This window comes from Equus asinus, chromosome 28, assembly GCF_041296235.1.
Source record: "Equus asinus isolate D_3611 breed Donkey chromosome 28, EquAss-T2T_v2, whole genome shotgun sequence".
Classification (NCBI taxonomy): Eukaryota; Metazoa; Chordata; class Mammalia; order Perissodactyla; family Equidae; genus Equus; species Equus asinus.
The window spans coordinates 24432918-24448249 of NC_091817.1; the positions used below are offsets into that span (position 1 = coordinate 24432918).

The 15332-nt window shown below is 58.7% G+C and overlaps 1 protein-coding gene across 3 annotated transcripts; it reads left to right on the top strand.

The window, feature by feature from the left end:
• Positions 1-3172: 3172 nt before the first annotated feature.
• On the top strand, positions 3173-14156 carry CX3CL1 (C-X3-C motif chemokine ligand 1). Of its 3 annotated transcripts, none has more exons than XM_044761249.2 (3): positions 3173-3515; positions 8967-9105; positions 10980-14156. In XM_044761249.2, the coding sequence occupies exons 1-3, from the start codon at positions 3215-3217 to the stop codon at positions 12094-12096; spliced, it is 1557 nt and encodes a 518-aa protein (XP_044617184.2). In that variant the 5' UTR covers positions 3173-3214; the 3' UTR covers positions 12097-14156. The 3 variants fall into 3 exon arrangements, with proteins under 3 accessions (XP_044617184.2, XP_044617185.2, XP_044617186.2); XM_044761250.2 differs by having other exon boundaries at positions 3176-3515; positions 8985-9105; XM_044761251.2 differs by lacking the exon at positions 8967-9105 and having other exon boundaries at positions 3375-3515.
• The last annotated feature ends 1176 nt before the right edge of the window (positions 14157-15332 follow it).

Genomic DNA, 15332 nt, shown 5'->3' on the forward strand with positions numbered 1-15332 from the left:
GGAAAAATGCTGCTCCCTGAATGCAGTTGGAGAAGGATGAGAGCTCTTTGTGTGGTTCCTTCTTCTTTACTGTTCAACATTTTCCAAAACGACAATGTGAGAGAAAGAAAGCACAACTCTGCCCACCTTCTGACTGAACATGGTCTGTCACTCCCACCTTCCTTAACTCCGGGACAAGAATAAAAGGCTGCTCCCTCCCCCAGGCCCACAGCCTCGGTCTCTTGTAAAACCTGTACCTTCTCTCTCCTACTGGCCCAGGGCTCCTTGGAGCAAGGGTTCTGGCTTCTCCACGTTTGGGGCCCCCGTCCCGTTGCAGTACCAGGCACACACCAAGGCCAACACAGACACTGATGGCTCCTGCGTGCCAGGCGCTGTAAATGTCCTTAGCCTTATGAACTTCCCCAGGGGGTGACTTGCCGAGGTGGCTGTTAGCATCCCATTTCACAGATGCGGAAACTGAGGGTCAGCGGGTCAAGGAGCTTGCCAGGGCGATCCCTCTCGAGCAGTGGAGTCACACTTGCTCCAGGTCCGGCTGCCCTGAAAGCTAGTTCCTCTGTCTGAACCAAACCTGCACTCAGTTGACCTTACCGCCCCGAGGAGCCAGGTGGGGGTGACCATTCCAATTTTTTGGAGGAAGAAGTTGCACCAGAAGACGGGAGAGGACGTCCCCAAGGGCTGAACAAGGAAAAAAAGCAGAGCCGAGTTTTGTGGTTTGGCACCTGTCCCGTGCCAGGCTCTGAACTGGCACCTTATGGGCGTGAACCGATTCCATCCCAGGGATGTCACCTGGGGTCATGAGCCAGCCGGCTGGGGCAAATCCAGGCACCCCCACTTCCTGGCTGGTGATCCTTAGAAAATTCCTTCCCTTCTGCGTTCTTCAGTTTCCTCATCCATAAAAGGGACCATGATAAAGGCATTTTGCTCACACCCTGGGTTTGTAGTCAGTGCCCGTCTCAGAGCGAGTGTGAGCCCAGAGCGGCGGGGAAGCTGCCCGAGAGCACACAGAAGCAGTGACAGGGCCGCCAAATGCCGGAGCCCCTACTTTCCAAATACAGGTTTCCCCCGCTGTCAGCAAGGACAGCCGTCCCTAGGAAACCTTCCCAAGCCGAAAAGGCACAAAGCGAAGGAGCAGTTACCACCGACTTACCTGGAAAACTTTCTGAGCATTCCCAGACCCGAAAAATAAGCAACCAAGTGGCACCAAATCGCACACAAAACCCAAAACCCCCTCAGGAGCTCTCCCAGGCTTGTTTGACACCTTGGCACACATCTTGCTAAGGGATGCACAAAATAAGGCTAAGGAAAGCGCAGGTGCTCACAGACACAGTTCAAAGCCGCGGGGCAGTGAGGCCGAGTCTAGTCCCCAGGGAAGGAGCCCCAGGGGGACCCCTCGCTCCGGGCCCACCGTGACAAAGGGGCCTCGCCGCCAAACAGACGCGGAATGCTGTTCTCTCTTTTCACCTTTTTTTGTAAAAGCGGAAATCCTCTTCAGAGCTCTTCGAGTTAGCAAAAACAGAGGCTAATGTGGGTCTTCTGGGAAAGCAAAGTTGCCTAAGGCGAGAACTTTCGAAAAGCGATGGATACCTGCACATCTTCCCCTGACCGCACAGTCTGTGGTGGGGAACAAAGCTCTCCGTCCCCACGCACCTGGCCCAACGTGGCTCTTGTCCTTTATGAAGTGTGGGGCTTCCTAGGACTTGCCCCTTGCCCCTCCCCCCTCCTCCCCCTCCCCCCTCCCCCCCTCCCCACCCTCCTCCCCACTCCCCCCTCCCCCTCTCTCCCCATTGCTCCTTGCTCCCCCTTCTCTCCCTCCTTCCTCCCCTCTCCTGCCCCTCTTCCTTTCACAGGGGCAGAGCAGAAAGAGCCTTGGACCTCAGTTTTTACCACTTCCTGTCGCTCTCCGGGCCTCAGTTTCCTCAGCTATAAAATGAGGGCTTGGACCACGGGAATCAGAAAGTTACTAGCTTCGTCTCTGCTGGGCTGGGACAGATTCTCTGAGTGTAAATGGCCGTGGGCCCATGCCAAGGGTGCTCCTCCCAGGCAAGGAGTGCCCAGCCTCCTCCCCTCACAGCCCAGCAGTCCTCCTGTGCCAGGGGAGAAAGAGGTCCCCTGGCCTGGGGACCCTCTGCCCAGCGCAGCCTAGACCGGCTGGCTCCGTGGCCTGCGACAGTGGCTCGAAGACCCGCTGGTTTCCCTCTGGCTGGCAGCCCAGAGACGCCTGGATGGGAGTGGGGTCACAGTTAACTCCTGGCCTCAGGCTGGGCTAGGCTCCTGCTAAACTTTTAGAGTCTTGGGATTATCCCTACTGCCTCAGGGAAGGCTGTCCCCACACAGGCAGACTTTACACCAGTTTGGTGAGAACGGCTGGCTGCCTGGTCCTAACGTCCCCACCTCCAACAGAGAGAGAACCTAGAAAGTCAAAGCTGCGAAGCTCCCTCCCCAGGGGGTTAGCCCAACCCCTCCTTGTACACACGGAGAACTGAGGCCCCCGAGAGAGGCAGGACTTCTGCAGGGCCTGCAGAGTTAAGAAGGAGCCAAGAGGCACCAAGTTATCTGGAGTGAGGTCGTCACTGCAGGCTCGCAGGGGGCAGAGTGGGAGATGGGGTGGGTGCAAAGGAGGAAAGGAGCGTAGGGGGGTCTGAGGCGGGGAGGCCAGGGCTCTCTTCCATGTCCTGCGCTGCCCACGGCCCTGTCTTCTCCAGAGGCGGGTTCTCCGCTCTGATGCTCTGTGTGACCTGGGGCAACTCTGCCCCCTCCCTGGGCCTCAGGGTCCCCTTCTGTCCCTGTGAAGCTGGATCCTGGATTCAGCAAACGTTTGCTGTACTGAGCCCTGCTGTTTGCTAGGCTCCACGCTGGGCTCAGGGGATGCACTGACGAACAAGGTCCCCCAGGAGGTGGGGCTTCAAGGGGTAAAGGGTGGGGGTCCTCCATGGTGTGGGAGAGATACCTCCCAGACCACAGGAGGGCCGGGCCCCCAGGTCCCCTGGCTTGCTTGCAGCCAGCACTCAATCCCTCGGCCCCTCTGGCCCTTTGTTTCTTGCCCACTTAGGAGCCAGACCCTCGGGCGGGCCCAGCTCCCGGGAGGGAGGTGGCCGCTGGCAGATGGAAGGGGAGGAGGGAAGCCCTTTGGACCCTAGCAAGCCTGGTCCAGCCTCCCAGGCGCTCCTGGTATGCGGAGCCATCTTGAGCCGCCCGTACCTCGTCGGGGGCCCTCATGCAGAGCCAGCCCCAGCTCTGTTCCTTGGCAACATCCGAGGCTTCCTTGTTCTTCCCCCCGCCCCCCTGCCTGCGGGGGCGGGCGGGAGGCGGAGGCAGCCTGGAGCCCATTATAGAAAAGGGCCGCTCAGGCGGGAGGCGAAGCGGCATCCGCATCGCTGAGCTCCAGCAAACACACCAGACCGGTTGCCTGCCCTGGCACCGCCTGGACCCCCGCCTGCCTGCAGCCATGGCTCCTGGCTCTCTCTCCTGGCTGCTTAGCTGGGCTGCCCTCTGCCATCTGACCATGCTCCTGGCCGGTGAGTGAGGCGGACTTGGGTATGGGCAGCATCGGGAGCCCCCAGCCCCACTTCTGCCCCTCAGGCCTGACATCGGGGCCCCCAGAGCCTGTCTCCCTAAAGCTGAGGCCGGTGGCAGCCCCTTCCTGAGGGATGTGCCCCAGGGAGGTGGGCCCCGGCCCCTTCCCCTCCCCCCATGCAGGGCTGTCCCCCCGGCTGGGAAGATTTCCAGTCTCCAGAGACTGCCCCTGGCTGACCCAGTGGCAAGGCGGCTCTGGCATGGCAGGGAGACAGGTGGTGTGGGTGGCACAGGGTGCCAGGTGTGGGGGTGCCGGAGGGTGGGGGCTGGAGGAGGCTCCTGGTGGGTACTGGGGTGGGAGTCCCGGCGGGCAGTGGGCTGGGTTTCTCCTCCCAGGGTTAATATGTAACCCACATGCGTCAACCTGGCCCCAGGCCAGGCCCGAGTTAGGACTTTCCGCTGCCCTGATTTCAGGGTCTCCCCAGGAGTAGAGGGCCCAGGACCAGTGGAGGTCAAGATCATTGCCGCTCGTGGATTGGGCTCATCACTCTTCCCCTGCTCTGTAGCCCAATCCCTCTACCTCTGTCTCCCCCATGATGCTGTCTTCCTCTTCCAAGCAAAGCTTAGAAAATGTTTACGTCTCCAGTCCCTTGCTTTCCGGAGCCTGGGACCTGATAGGGCATGATGTAGCCATCCCACCTGACATGAGTAGGGGGCCCAAAGAGGTTTAGAAACTGGCCTGAGGATGCACAGCCAGCAGGTAGCGCAGGAGAGGGTGAGACTGGATGCAGGAGAGCGCATGGAGGCATGCTTGCCCCAGAGGGGGCCGCACTGCCTCTGAGAACCATTTGAGTCAGCCCCATCCTCAGGGAATGCCCAGGCCATCTGGCAGGTTGAGGCCCAGAGAGGGTGGGAGCCTGCCTTAGGGCACACAGCGAGTTTGGGAGAATGAGAAACAGTCTCCAGCTTCCAGGATGCCTCCGTGGAGCACACTGTTTCCTGAGTCCTTCTGTGTGGGAAAAAACCATCAGTGGGGCAGGGAACAGGGGGTGGCAGTGGCGGAGGCGGAGGCCACGTGCTGATGGCTTCCTGTATCTCGGGCTTGAACTCTGAGGCCCGAGGTGTTGGGAGATGGTAAGCAGTGGAAGACCGGGAGTCAGATGGAGGCTGCTTTGCCATAGCCGTGACCCTGAGCGGGGTTGCGCCTCCTTCGGTGCCGGCTGCTGTGCCTCTAACCAGAGGTCTTGCCCCTGTGCATCGAGGCCCCAGCGCCTATGAGGGCATCTCGGCAGCGGGAGGAGGTGGGTTAGTTATACTAAGAGGGGTGCGGGGGGCTGCTAGGCTAGGATGGAGAGGGGACCCTGGATGCTCCATCTAGCAGCCTGAGGCTTCAGGACCACCAGGTTCCTGCCCTAATCTTGGTCGCTGACTTTGCTGGGAGATACATGATTTCAACCTTTCTGAGCCTCAGTTTCTCCTCCTGTAAAACTCGGTGTTTGGCCAGGTCCACCTTGGAGATCCTCACCCACGCTGACGTCTGTGGCTCGGAGAGACCCCCTGGGAGCCCCTGCAGGGCTCGGGGGTGGTCCAAGAGCCAGAGAGGCCCCAAGGAGGGCTGGGGGCTTCATGCCTGCTGCCCTGGCTGGTGCAGGGCTGCAATCAATTCCCGAATGTGGGTTTGCAGGGCCGTGGAGGGGGAGCCTCTGCTTTATGTAACAGACCTGCAGATACAAGTCAGAGCAGAGTCTCTCTCCGGAGCGTCAGAGCAGAGTCTCTCTCCGGAGTGCTGAGTGCTGACGCATTCACTCCCACTCAAGCCCCAGCAAGAAAGAGCAAAAAAAATCCATTTCAAGCTGCTGTAGTCTGCCCCCTGATTAGGTGGGGGAGGATGGGCAGGGCAGAGGAGGGGATATTCAGAGTGTCAGATCCAGGCCCCTGTCGAATTTAGATAGAAATTCCTCTAGTCTCTGTTGGTTAAGATTTTACATGTCACAAAGTGCTTCCTTGTGCATTTTGTTGACTCATTCAACAAACATTTATTGGGTACCTATTATGTGCCAGGCACTGTTCTAGATGCTGGAAGCACATCACTGAATGAAACTGCCAAAGATTCCAGCCCTCAGGGTGCTGAGCATCGACTGGAGAGACAGACGACACACAAAATAAATCAGCAAACGATTTGATCTGTTGGAAGGAAAAAAGTGCTGTGATAAAAAAATAAATGGGGGGCGGGTTTGTTGAAATTTTAAGTAGGGACCAGGGAAGCCTGCTGAGAAGGGGGCACTGTGGGAGGGGAGGGATGGAGCCACGTGGACGTGGCACTGGGGAATTTGGCCCCCCGGGGAAATTTGGCAATTTCTGGAGACCTTTTGGTTGTCAGAAATGTCCCAACATTTTTGGTCGCGGGTGCTCAGGCATGTAATGGGTCAGGGCCCGGGGTGCTGCCGAGCGTCCTGCAGTTCACGGGGCAGCCCCACAGCAAACTGTCTGGTCCAGAATGTCAGTGGTGTTTGCTGTTGAGGAAACTCTGCCAGAAGAGTCCGATATTTAAAAATCTTTCTTCTCCCAACCACCCAGTGAAGCAGGTATTATCACATTCATTTTATGAGCTAAGACCCAAAGACCTAGAACATTCCTGTCTCTTCCTGCCTGTAAGCCTCTTAGCAGTCCTTCAAGTCCAGACTAAAGGACACCTCCTCCATGAAGTCTGCCCTGGCCACTTACAATTGGAAGTGGTCTCTCCCTCATGTAAACCTCAGCACATTCGGGGGTTGTTCTGGAACGTGGTGTTTCTACCTGGAGTTTAAGGCAGTCTAGAGCAGTAGGATGTCTAAAGGCTGGGAGGAAAATAAGATCTGCCACTAAGAGGCTGTGTGGCCTTGGGCAAGTCACTCAACCTCTCTGGTTCTCAGTTTCTGCATCAGTGAAGTGGGGATGACAGTACTCCCTTTGCAGGGATGTTGGGAATTAATGAGAGCAGCTGTGCATGGACTGAGCACAGGTTCAGTAGACAACAGGTGCCCAACTAAGATAAGCTCTGGTACCCTGTGGGCATGTCTTGGCTGCCCTTCAGGCCAGGAGCCTGCTGAGGGCAGAGACAGGCCACTGTTCCTCTCAGCGCCCAGCACCGGGCCTGGCAGGAGGCAGGGTCGGCATTTATTGGCTGACTGAGTGAGCACTGCGCCTTGATAGCATTTCCTGGGACTGAGGTCTCCTCCAGGCTCAGCACCAGCACCTGAGGGAGAAAGAGCTCAGGGTCAAGGACAAGAGGGCCTGGGTCTTTGTAGATACTCAAAAGTAATTCAAACAAGTGTTGGCTAAATCAGGCAGTGGATGGATGGATGGATGAAGGCTGGGTGAGCGGGCTGGTGAGGGATGACTGGGTGGGTAGGTGAAAGGTGGTGGAGGGTGGCTGGGGCATGGACCGGTGGTAGGTAGGTGAGTGGGGATGAGTAGACAATGGATGGATAGGCGTGGGGAGGGATGGGTGGGAGGCGGGCAGCTGGGAGATGGGTAGGGGATTGACCAGAGGGGCCAGATAAATGGATGGACAGATGGATGGGGAGGTGGGTGGAGGGGTAAGTAGATTGAGACCTTATTTTGTTCAATGAATATTTGTCACGTATCCACCTTATGTTTGACGCTGGGAAACACTGTGACACCAAGATAGACAGAGCGCCTGTCCTCCTGACACTCATAGGACAGAGCAGAGGTGACTGGCTGGGTGGAGGCATTAGCTCCAATTAGAGGAAAGAAAACTTCAGTTCTGAGGAGAAAAGGCCCCCAGGTTAGTTACACCACCTTCCCGGGTAGAGCTAAGGACAGAGCCCGGCCAGGGGGATTCAGACACCGTGGCAGAGGGTAGGACCTTGGGGACAGGCTGACTTTGTGGCTCTGTAACGCTCTGGAGGTGAGCAGTGGCCTCTCCAAACTGGGAACTAGCGTCGAGAGAGCAAACTGACCTTACTTAGCTTACTCCTCCCGCCCAGTGGGCAGCTTCTCCCTGGCTCCAGGTCATCCCAGGGCACCATTTTTCTGGGGCTTCCCCGGGAAGACGTCATCCACACCAGTCCAGGGGGGCGCCTCCTGGCTCCACTCAGCAGGGCCTGGGGAGGCTGCACCTGAGTCATTCTGAGGTCCCGCTGGGAGAGAAGGAGGGTGACAAGGCAGCAAGGCAGCTTTCACATCCTGATTCCTCAGAGTGAAAGGGCAGCCCGTCACTCAGGGACCAGCTGCTGGGAGCCCCCCTGCCCACCCCAGCTATGGGGGCTGCTGCTTGATGGCCCAGCCCAGCCCTGCGGGCCCTGAACCACTGTTCCCACAAGGTGGGGTGGGCCGAGGCTAAGGGGGAGTGATGGGAGAGGAGGCGGCAGATCCTAGAAAGTGTGTGAGCGCGCATGCCTGTATCTGGGAAGGCAGAGCGTGTTTGCACGTCCACATACGTGTAAGTATTTGTGCATGAGCCATGTGGGTTTTGGTGGAACCCAGGGATCCTTTGGGGCCTCCCAGGCCCTGAGGAGCCAGATAAAGTCACTTTGCTCTCTTGACCCTACTGCCCTGGAAGCCCTGGCCTCTAGATTTTTGCAAAGCCCTCCAGTGTCTTGCTTCTGTTGCAAATGACCTTGACCCAGCTCTGAAACTCAGGCTCTTCCTCATTTTTTAACACACCCCTCTCCGAGCTCACACCAAGCAGAATAAATCTTGCTGGAGATTTTAGAGGAAGGGGAAAGACGGAAATGCAGGACAAACAACTTCAGATGTTTATATAAAATATTTGGGTTCTCAGCTGTCTGTTTAGTCATCCTCGTCCTGTCCTGGGATTTCTCTCTGGCCCCATGTGGTACCCAGCCATCTGTAGGCCCTGCCCACCCTACTCTGCCCCACCCCACGCACAGCCCCATCTCCATCCCTCCTCTTGCCTCCAGCTCCCCCAGCTTGCCCTAGGAACCCCAAATGGCCGATCCAGTTCCTCCTAGCAACTCCGCCCAAACTCACTCTGGCTTTAATGGCAGCACAAAAGTCTGTCTACTCAGCCGGGGCCCCGAAGGGACAGGAGCCAGTCTTGGTAAGAGAGTCTGTTCCATCACTTGCTGGCTGTGTGACCTCAGACAGATCCCTGGCCTTCTCCATCCCCTGCTGTACAAGAGACCAACTACAGCAGCTTCATTCTTAAATTAAGCACTTACTGCATGCCAGGCAGCAAGAGCTTTATAAGTAAGAATTCATTTTCATGGATCCTTACACCAACATGGTGAGGTAGATACTATGGTTGTCCCTATTTTACAGGTGGGGAAACTGAGGCATGCAGAGGTTTGGCCAGGGATAGGGGCCTGAGGTCCAGGGCCACGAAGGCCAGGGTGTACAGGGCATCGGTCCTGGCTTGCGTGGTGTGGCCAGGACAGGGTGACATCGGGCTGGGGAGCCAGATGCCCACAGACACTCCTGTTGACCAGGGGCCTCTGTGGGCTCAGGGCAGCAACATGGTGTGAAGAAATGCATCTTCACGTGCAACAAGATGACCTCGGAGATCCCCCTGCATCGTCTGGTCCGCTATCAACGAAATCAGGAGTCGTGTGACAAACCTGCCATCATGTAGGTACCGCCCTCTGGGCCTCTGTGTTCCCGTCAGGCCCTTGATGGTCCCAGGCCTCCGCTAACTCGCGTCTGCATCCTCCCACCCCAACCTGGGCTGCTGGCCAGGGGCCTCTGCAAGTGTTCCTCCTGCCGGCCCCCTCGAGACCTTAATGGCAAGGCCGGGAGCGGCTTCCTGAGTGGCCTGGGACATGGAGCAGCCGGCAAGGTGGTGCTTTCTCCTGGGCCAAAGCATGCTTCAGCCGTGCTCAAACCTGCTAGATTTTGTGGGAGGTAAACCACTGTGCTCTCCACTTGCGGGTTCCAGACTCCAGCAGATCTGGGGCAAATCCTGGCTTCACCACTGAAGGTCACATTGCCTACCATCTGTGCCTTTAGTTTCCTTATCTGTAAAATGGGTAGCTGGGAGGATGCAAGGAGATAATGTAAGCGAAGGGCTTGGCCGTGTGCCAGAAGCTGCAGACAGTAGGAGATGCCAAGATCATTATCTCCCTTTGACAGATGAGGAAACAGGATCCCTGTGAGACTTTGGGGAGGGGTCAAGCCAAGCCAACTTTCCACCCGGCTGTTGGGCCCCCTGGTCATCGTGGCTGCTTGCTCCTCTGGGGTCCCTCTTGGGTACTGCCCAATCGCCCAATCCTGAGGCCTTTCCCCAGGACTGACCTTTGGGCCCTAACGCAGCTTCAGCCAGACCCAGGGGCCTGGCAGCACCCTGGCCAGTGGGCCTTCAAAGAATGGGCTCAGCTACAGGATGCCGTGCGCTTTCTCCCATCGATGGTGCAGGGTGCTGCTACCCGGCCTCTCTGCTCACCTGGCGAGGTTCCCTTCTTCCAGACTCCCCCCACATATTTGCCTCTGTTTTCTAGGTGAAGAGGAAGTGGGGAGCCCCAGAGAGGGGATCACGTCACCGGGGCAGCACGGAGCCTGTGGGGGCCTGCGGGGTCACGCTCGCTTCCTGGCCTTCCCTGGCTTCCTAGCATACAGGAGCCAGGTGTTTACGTTACTCTTTGAGCCTTGGTTTTCTCATCTGTAAAAGGGGGATGAGTATAGCCACCTTGCAGGATGGGTGTGAGGTTTAGCAAGCAAAATGCCCAGCACAGGCTGTGGCGTGGAGCAAGGGCCCCAGTCAGCTTGGAGCTGTGGTCTCAGCGGTGAACCAGCCACACACAGCTTCAGAGGAAGCTCAAGGTTTGGATGGTGTTCAGGATCCCAGTGGGGTCACCATATATGTGGCTGTAGCTCACTAGGTGCCCTTTCAGCCCGAGGACACACCAGGAGAGGAGGGTAGACGTCCAGAGGGCAGCCTGTGACAAGGAGAGGGAGAAGAGGATGCTGTGACCTCGGGTCCTTTCCAGAGTGAGGAAGCCCCACCTCTGGGCTCACCAGTCACACACATGGTGGCAGAGGACACCTGTGACATCTCCCCCGACTCAGAAGACTCACAGCCCAGAGCCCCTTGCCTTAAAGGCCATGACATCATTATTAACATTGTTACTGTTCTCAATTATTACTGAGCTCCTGCTCTGCGCCAGCTGATTTGCAGCGTTTTCAGTTTTTAAAATAACATAGAAACAGGGGGACCCACATGTCCCAGATTGCCAGGACTTTCATGAAAAGGCCCACCTCTTGAGACCTTCAGTCCCAGTTTTTCTGGGACGGTTGGTCACCCTAATGAAGGTAGGCACCCCATCGCCATTCCTCAGGGGAGGACACACGAGTTGTGGAGAGCAGGTTGCCCCAGCTGATACGCTCAGCTCACAGCTAACGAGCAGCGGGGGCAGGATTTCCAGCTGGGTCTGTTCAGAGCATTTGGTGGTGTTCCTGCGCCACATGGCATCTGGGCATCACTGCGTCCCTGTCTTCCTTCCTTGCAGCTTCGAGACCAAGGGGCACAGAAATATTTGTGCCGACCCAAAGGAGAGTTGGGTTCAGGCAGCCATGGAACATCTAGATCGCCAGGCTGCTGTTACGACTCAAAATGGCGGCACATTCGAGAAGCAAATCGGCCTGAGTGAGCCTAGGACCGCCCCGGTCACCAGGGGAGTGGACAGGTCTGCGGTCTCAGAGCCCAAAGCCACAGAGGAAAGCAGTAGCCAGGAGGCACAGAGGGCCTTGGGGACTTCCCCAGAGCTGCTGATGGGAGCGGCTGGTTCCTGGGGGACCACGTCCCTCTCCACTTCAAAGCCTCCGGATGGAGGGGCTCCAGCTGGACCCAAGAAAACTGAGCTGCTCAACACAGCTGCTGTCACCACCGCCGCATCTTGGCAGAGTTCTGCTGCCTCCCAACCTGAGTCAGGCCTCTGGGCTGAGGGAAAGTCCTCTGAGGGCCCCTCCACACAGGCCCCCTCCACCCAGGCCCCCTCCACCCAGGCCCCCTCCACCCAGACCCCCTCCACCCAGACCCTCCCCACCCCCTCCACCCAGGCCCCCTCCACCCAGACCCTCCCCACCCAGGCCCCCTCCACCCAGACCCTCTCTACCCAGGCTCCCACCGTTTCACACACAGCCCAGGAGGACAGTGTTGGACCTGAAGGCCAATCCATGTTGGTCAAGAGACAGAATCTCATGCCAGAGAACTCTCTAGGGTCCATGGAGATGGATCCCATTTCAGCTCACACGGATGCTTTCAGGGGGCCTGGAAGCCTGCCCCATGTCTCCTCGACGCCTGTCTTCTCTGATGGGGCCCCCAGCAGGGAGCCAGTGGCCTCAGGCAGCTGGGCCCCCAAGGCCAAGGAGCCCATCCATGCCACCGTGGACCCCCAAAGGCTAGGCATCATCATCACTCCTGTCCCCGACTCCCAGGCGGCCACTCGGAGGCAGGCAGTCGGGCTGCTGGCCTTCCTTGGCCTCCTCTTCTGCCTGGGGGTGGCCATGTTTGCCTACCAGAGTTTCCAGAGCTGCCCCCACAAGCTAGTGGGGGACGTGGTGGAAAGGCTTCATTACATCCCCCGGAGCTGTGCCAGTAACTCGTACGTCCTGGTGCCGGTGTGAGCGGCCTGCCCGCCTGCCTGCATCTAGTCGTTCAACTCAGACACTGCCTGGCGTTCCCCGTCCTCACTCACCCCCCGGGCCTGGCCTGAGCTGCGATGACCAGAGCAAGGAGGCGGGATCCTCCAAGTGGGACTGCCCCCGACTCCCAGGCATACCCCAGGAGGCCACCCTTGACCATTTGTGACCTACTGGGGACAGAGGAGTGGCCTCCACAACTCATATCAGTGTCCCCAAGTCAGAAAACTTTCCTCTGCTGCTGACCGGTTAGAGATTCTCTTAAACACCGTCCCAGCCCCAGTGAACAATTATTTATTGAACGCCCAGCCCCTCTGGCCCGTGACCCCATGTGGGTACCATGGTCATCTCATCTCACAACCGAGCCTCAGGCCAGGCCCCTTCCTCCCACTCCCTCAGACCTCATCGTGTCTCTTGGCCCTGCTGCAGTTGCCAGTCACCCCGGCCACCTGCGGTGCTAGCCCCCTTCCCCTGTACAGAGCCCATGTCCAGCCGGGGACCTGTGTTTTCCTGCACCAGGCTAGCGTGGTGTTTCCTGCGACAGTTCCCAGGAAGGGCTCTGCCCTGAGTTAGGCATCGTGGGAAGTGGAGATGGAGTTACCCGGTGGCTTTGATTTTTTCCCTCCTCAGTCTATGCTGTGCAGTGGAGGAACGTCGACTATGTGTGTGAAGGCTGGGGTTCTAGTCCCAGGTCCACCACCAACCCGACAAAGCATTCAGACCACTGGCTTCCCATCTGAGAAAGGGAAGAGGGATGGCAAATCCGTGGCGGTAACCTGGACCCCCAACAGGCACCACTGATTGATCCAGAGACCCCTTCCCCGATCCCCGCGTGCTGCCTCAACATTTATCCCCAAAGCGCCTCAGCCAGTCTACTGATCCAGGAGCCGGGAGGGCATCCCCAGGAGCTCTGATAGAGCAGACAGCCCTGTTGCAGGGAGGGGTCTGGGCTGGCTGCTCCAGGGACAGAGACCAACTTTGAAGGCCCGTCCCTGGCTTTGAGAATAGCCCCTCCTTGTGTCCGCCGGGCTGACAGGGACCCTGAGAGCCTGGGTGCCTGGCTGAAGGAGGAGGGGAGGCCTCACCAAGGAGCCGCACACCTGCGTTAGGGACTGGGGTCCACCATTTGCTCTTTCTCTCCTGCAGTGTGGGCTCCCCTTCCCCCACTCTCACCCCCTGAAAACACTGTTGTCCAGGCTCTGAGGTCTTCTCTGCCCACCTTAGTCCCGACCGCACGCAGGGCCAGGAGTTCTCATGAGGTTTTCCATGAGATCAGAAGCCACCGTTGAAACCTGAGTTCCCGTGTTTACTTCTGAAAGGGACTCTGTCCTGTGCTGAAGGGCGGGTGGGGAAAGGGAAGTTGAGACCATGACGTCAGGGGTTCCCTTTTAGGCTGCTGAGGACTCAGGCCACCCTGATGGGGCTGGAGGCTGAGTGCCTGCACCCCATGGTCAGCACCCTATGGTCAGAGCAGGACCTGCAGGCCTCACCCTTCAGGATCCCTGGTGGCAGCTCCTCAGCCCCAATTGTCCCCAGGGTGATCCTTGCCCCCCCACCTGAAGAGCCTCCTGTGGGTTGGCTTCCCCCAGGTGTGGTGACACGCTCCTCGGCAGATGAATGCTCTGGAGAAGCACACACAGCTCGTCCACAGAGGGGAAGCTGTGCTGCTCTGCCCACCGGGCCCTCCTGCACCTCTGCTGGGCGTGGCTCTGGGTGCTTGGGCCTGGCTCGAGTCGGGGGCACTGGGACAGCTCAGGGAGGGGGGCAGCAGGTCTGAATGCACGTTTTCTGGCTCCTCCAGGCTGGGAGAACCTTCAAGGGACGGGGCATCCATAATGGGGCTCCCCTCTGTGAGAAAGCAGCTGGGGGCAGCTGGCTCTCCTTCCACAGACTCTGTCAGTTCCCCAGCAGGACATGGATGAGGACAATTCAGGGAGGACTTTGGAAGGTCTTGGTTGACCCTTGTGCTATTTCAACCCTATCACCAATGTCTGTGCCATTTTGTATTTTATAATAAAATTGAAAAGTCTTGTGAATCAATAAAGGTGGTTTTTCTAGGGTGGGCTCAGCAACCAGAGCCTCAAGTGGGGATGGAACAAGGGAGAGGCTGAGACCCCCTGGATCAGCCTTGGAGACCCCTGGCTCCAGCCAGCCTGGGGCAGAGTTGCAGGAACATCCACAGTTGGCAAGAGAAGGAGCTCTGGGGATGAGGGTGAGGGACCATGGGGATGAGGGTGAGGGACCATGGGGATGAGGGTGAGGGGGCGCTGGGGATGAGGCCGAGGGGGCTCTGGGGATGAGGGTGAGGGGGCACTGGGGATGAGGGTGAAGGAGCTCTGGGGATGAGGCTGAGGGGGCTCTGGGGATGCAGGTGAGAGGGTGCTGGGGATGAGGGTGAGGGACCATGGGGATGAAGATGAGGGGGCACTGTGAATGAGGGTGAGGGGGCACTGGGGATGAGGGTGAGGGGGCACTGGGGATGAGGGTGAGAGGGCACTGGGGATGAGGGTGAGAGGGCAATGGGGATGAGGGTGAGAGGGCACTGGGGATGAGGGTGAGGGGGCACTGGGGATGAGGGCGAGGGGGCGCTGGGGATGAGGGTGAGGGGCACTGGGGATGAGGGCGAGGGGGCGCTGGGGATGAGGGTGAGGGGGCACTGGGGATGAGGGTGAAGAAGCTCTTGGGAAGAGGGTGAAGAAGCTCTGGGGATGAAGATGAGGGGACACTGGGGATGAGAGTGAAGGAGCACTGGGGATGAGGGCGAGGGGGCGCTGGGAATGAGGGTGAGGGGCGCTGGGGATGAGGGCGAGGGGCACTGGGGATGAGGGTGAGGGGCACTGGGGATGAGGGCGAGGGGCACTGGGGATGAGGGCGAGGGGGCGCTGGGGATGAGGGTGAGGGGCACTGGGGATGAGGGCGAGGGGGCGCTGGGGATGAGGGTGAGGGGGCACTGGGGATGATGGTGAGGGGCACTGGAGATGAGGGTGAGGGGGCACTGGGATGAGGGCGAGGGGGATTGAGGCCTGGTTGGGCTCTGCCCTGCCCAGCTGTGTTTCACTGGGCAGTGCCTTCACCTCTCTGAGCCTGTATGAGTGCAGGTGTGAGGCCTCTCCTAGCGGCTCCCAGCCCTGGCAGGAATCCGAATCCGTCATGAAGCTGCCCTCCTGACCCCATCACCCTCTCAGGGGCCTTGGTGTCACCGCCAGTGATCTGGTAACCCA

What these genes read in the sequence shown, in the direction of transcription:
- CX3CL1 (XM_044761249.2), top strand. Translation starts at nt 3,215, where the DNA reads ATGCAGAGCCAGCCCCAGCTCTGTTCCTTGGCAACATCCGAGGCTTCC. An exon ending in TCTGACCATGCTCCTGGCCG is followed by an intron (nt 3,516 to 8,966) that starts GTGAGTGAGGCG and finishes CCTGTTGACCAG; the next exon opens with GGGCCTCTGTGGGCTCAGGG. An exon ending in TGTGACAAACCTGCCATCAT is followed by an intron (nt 9,106 to 10,979) that starts GTAGGTACCGCC and finishes CCTTCCTTGCAG; the next exon opens with CTTCGAGACCAAGGGGCACA.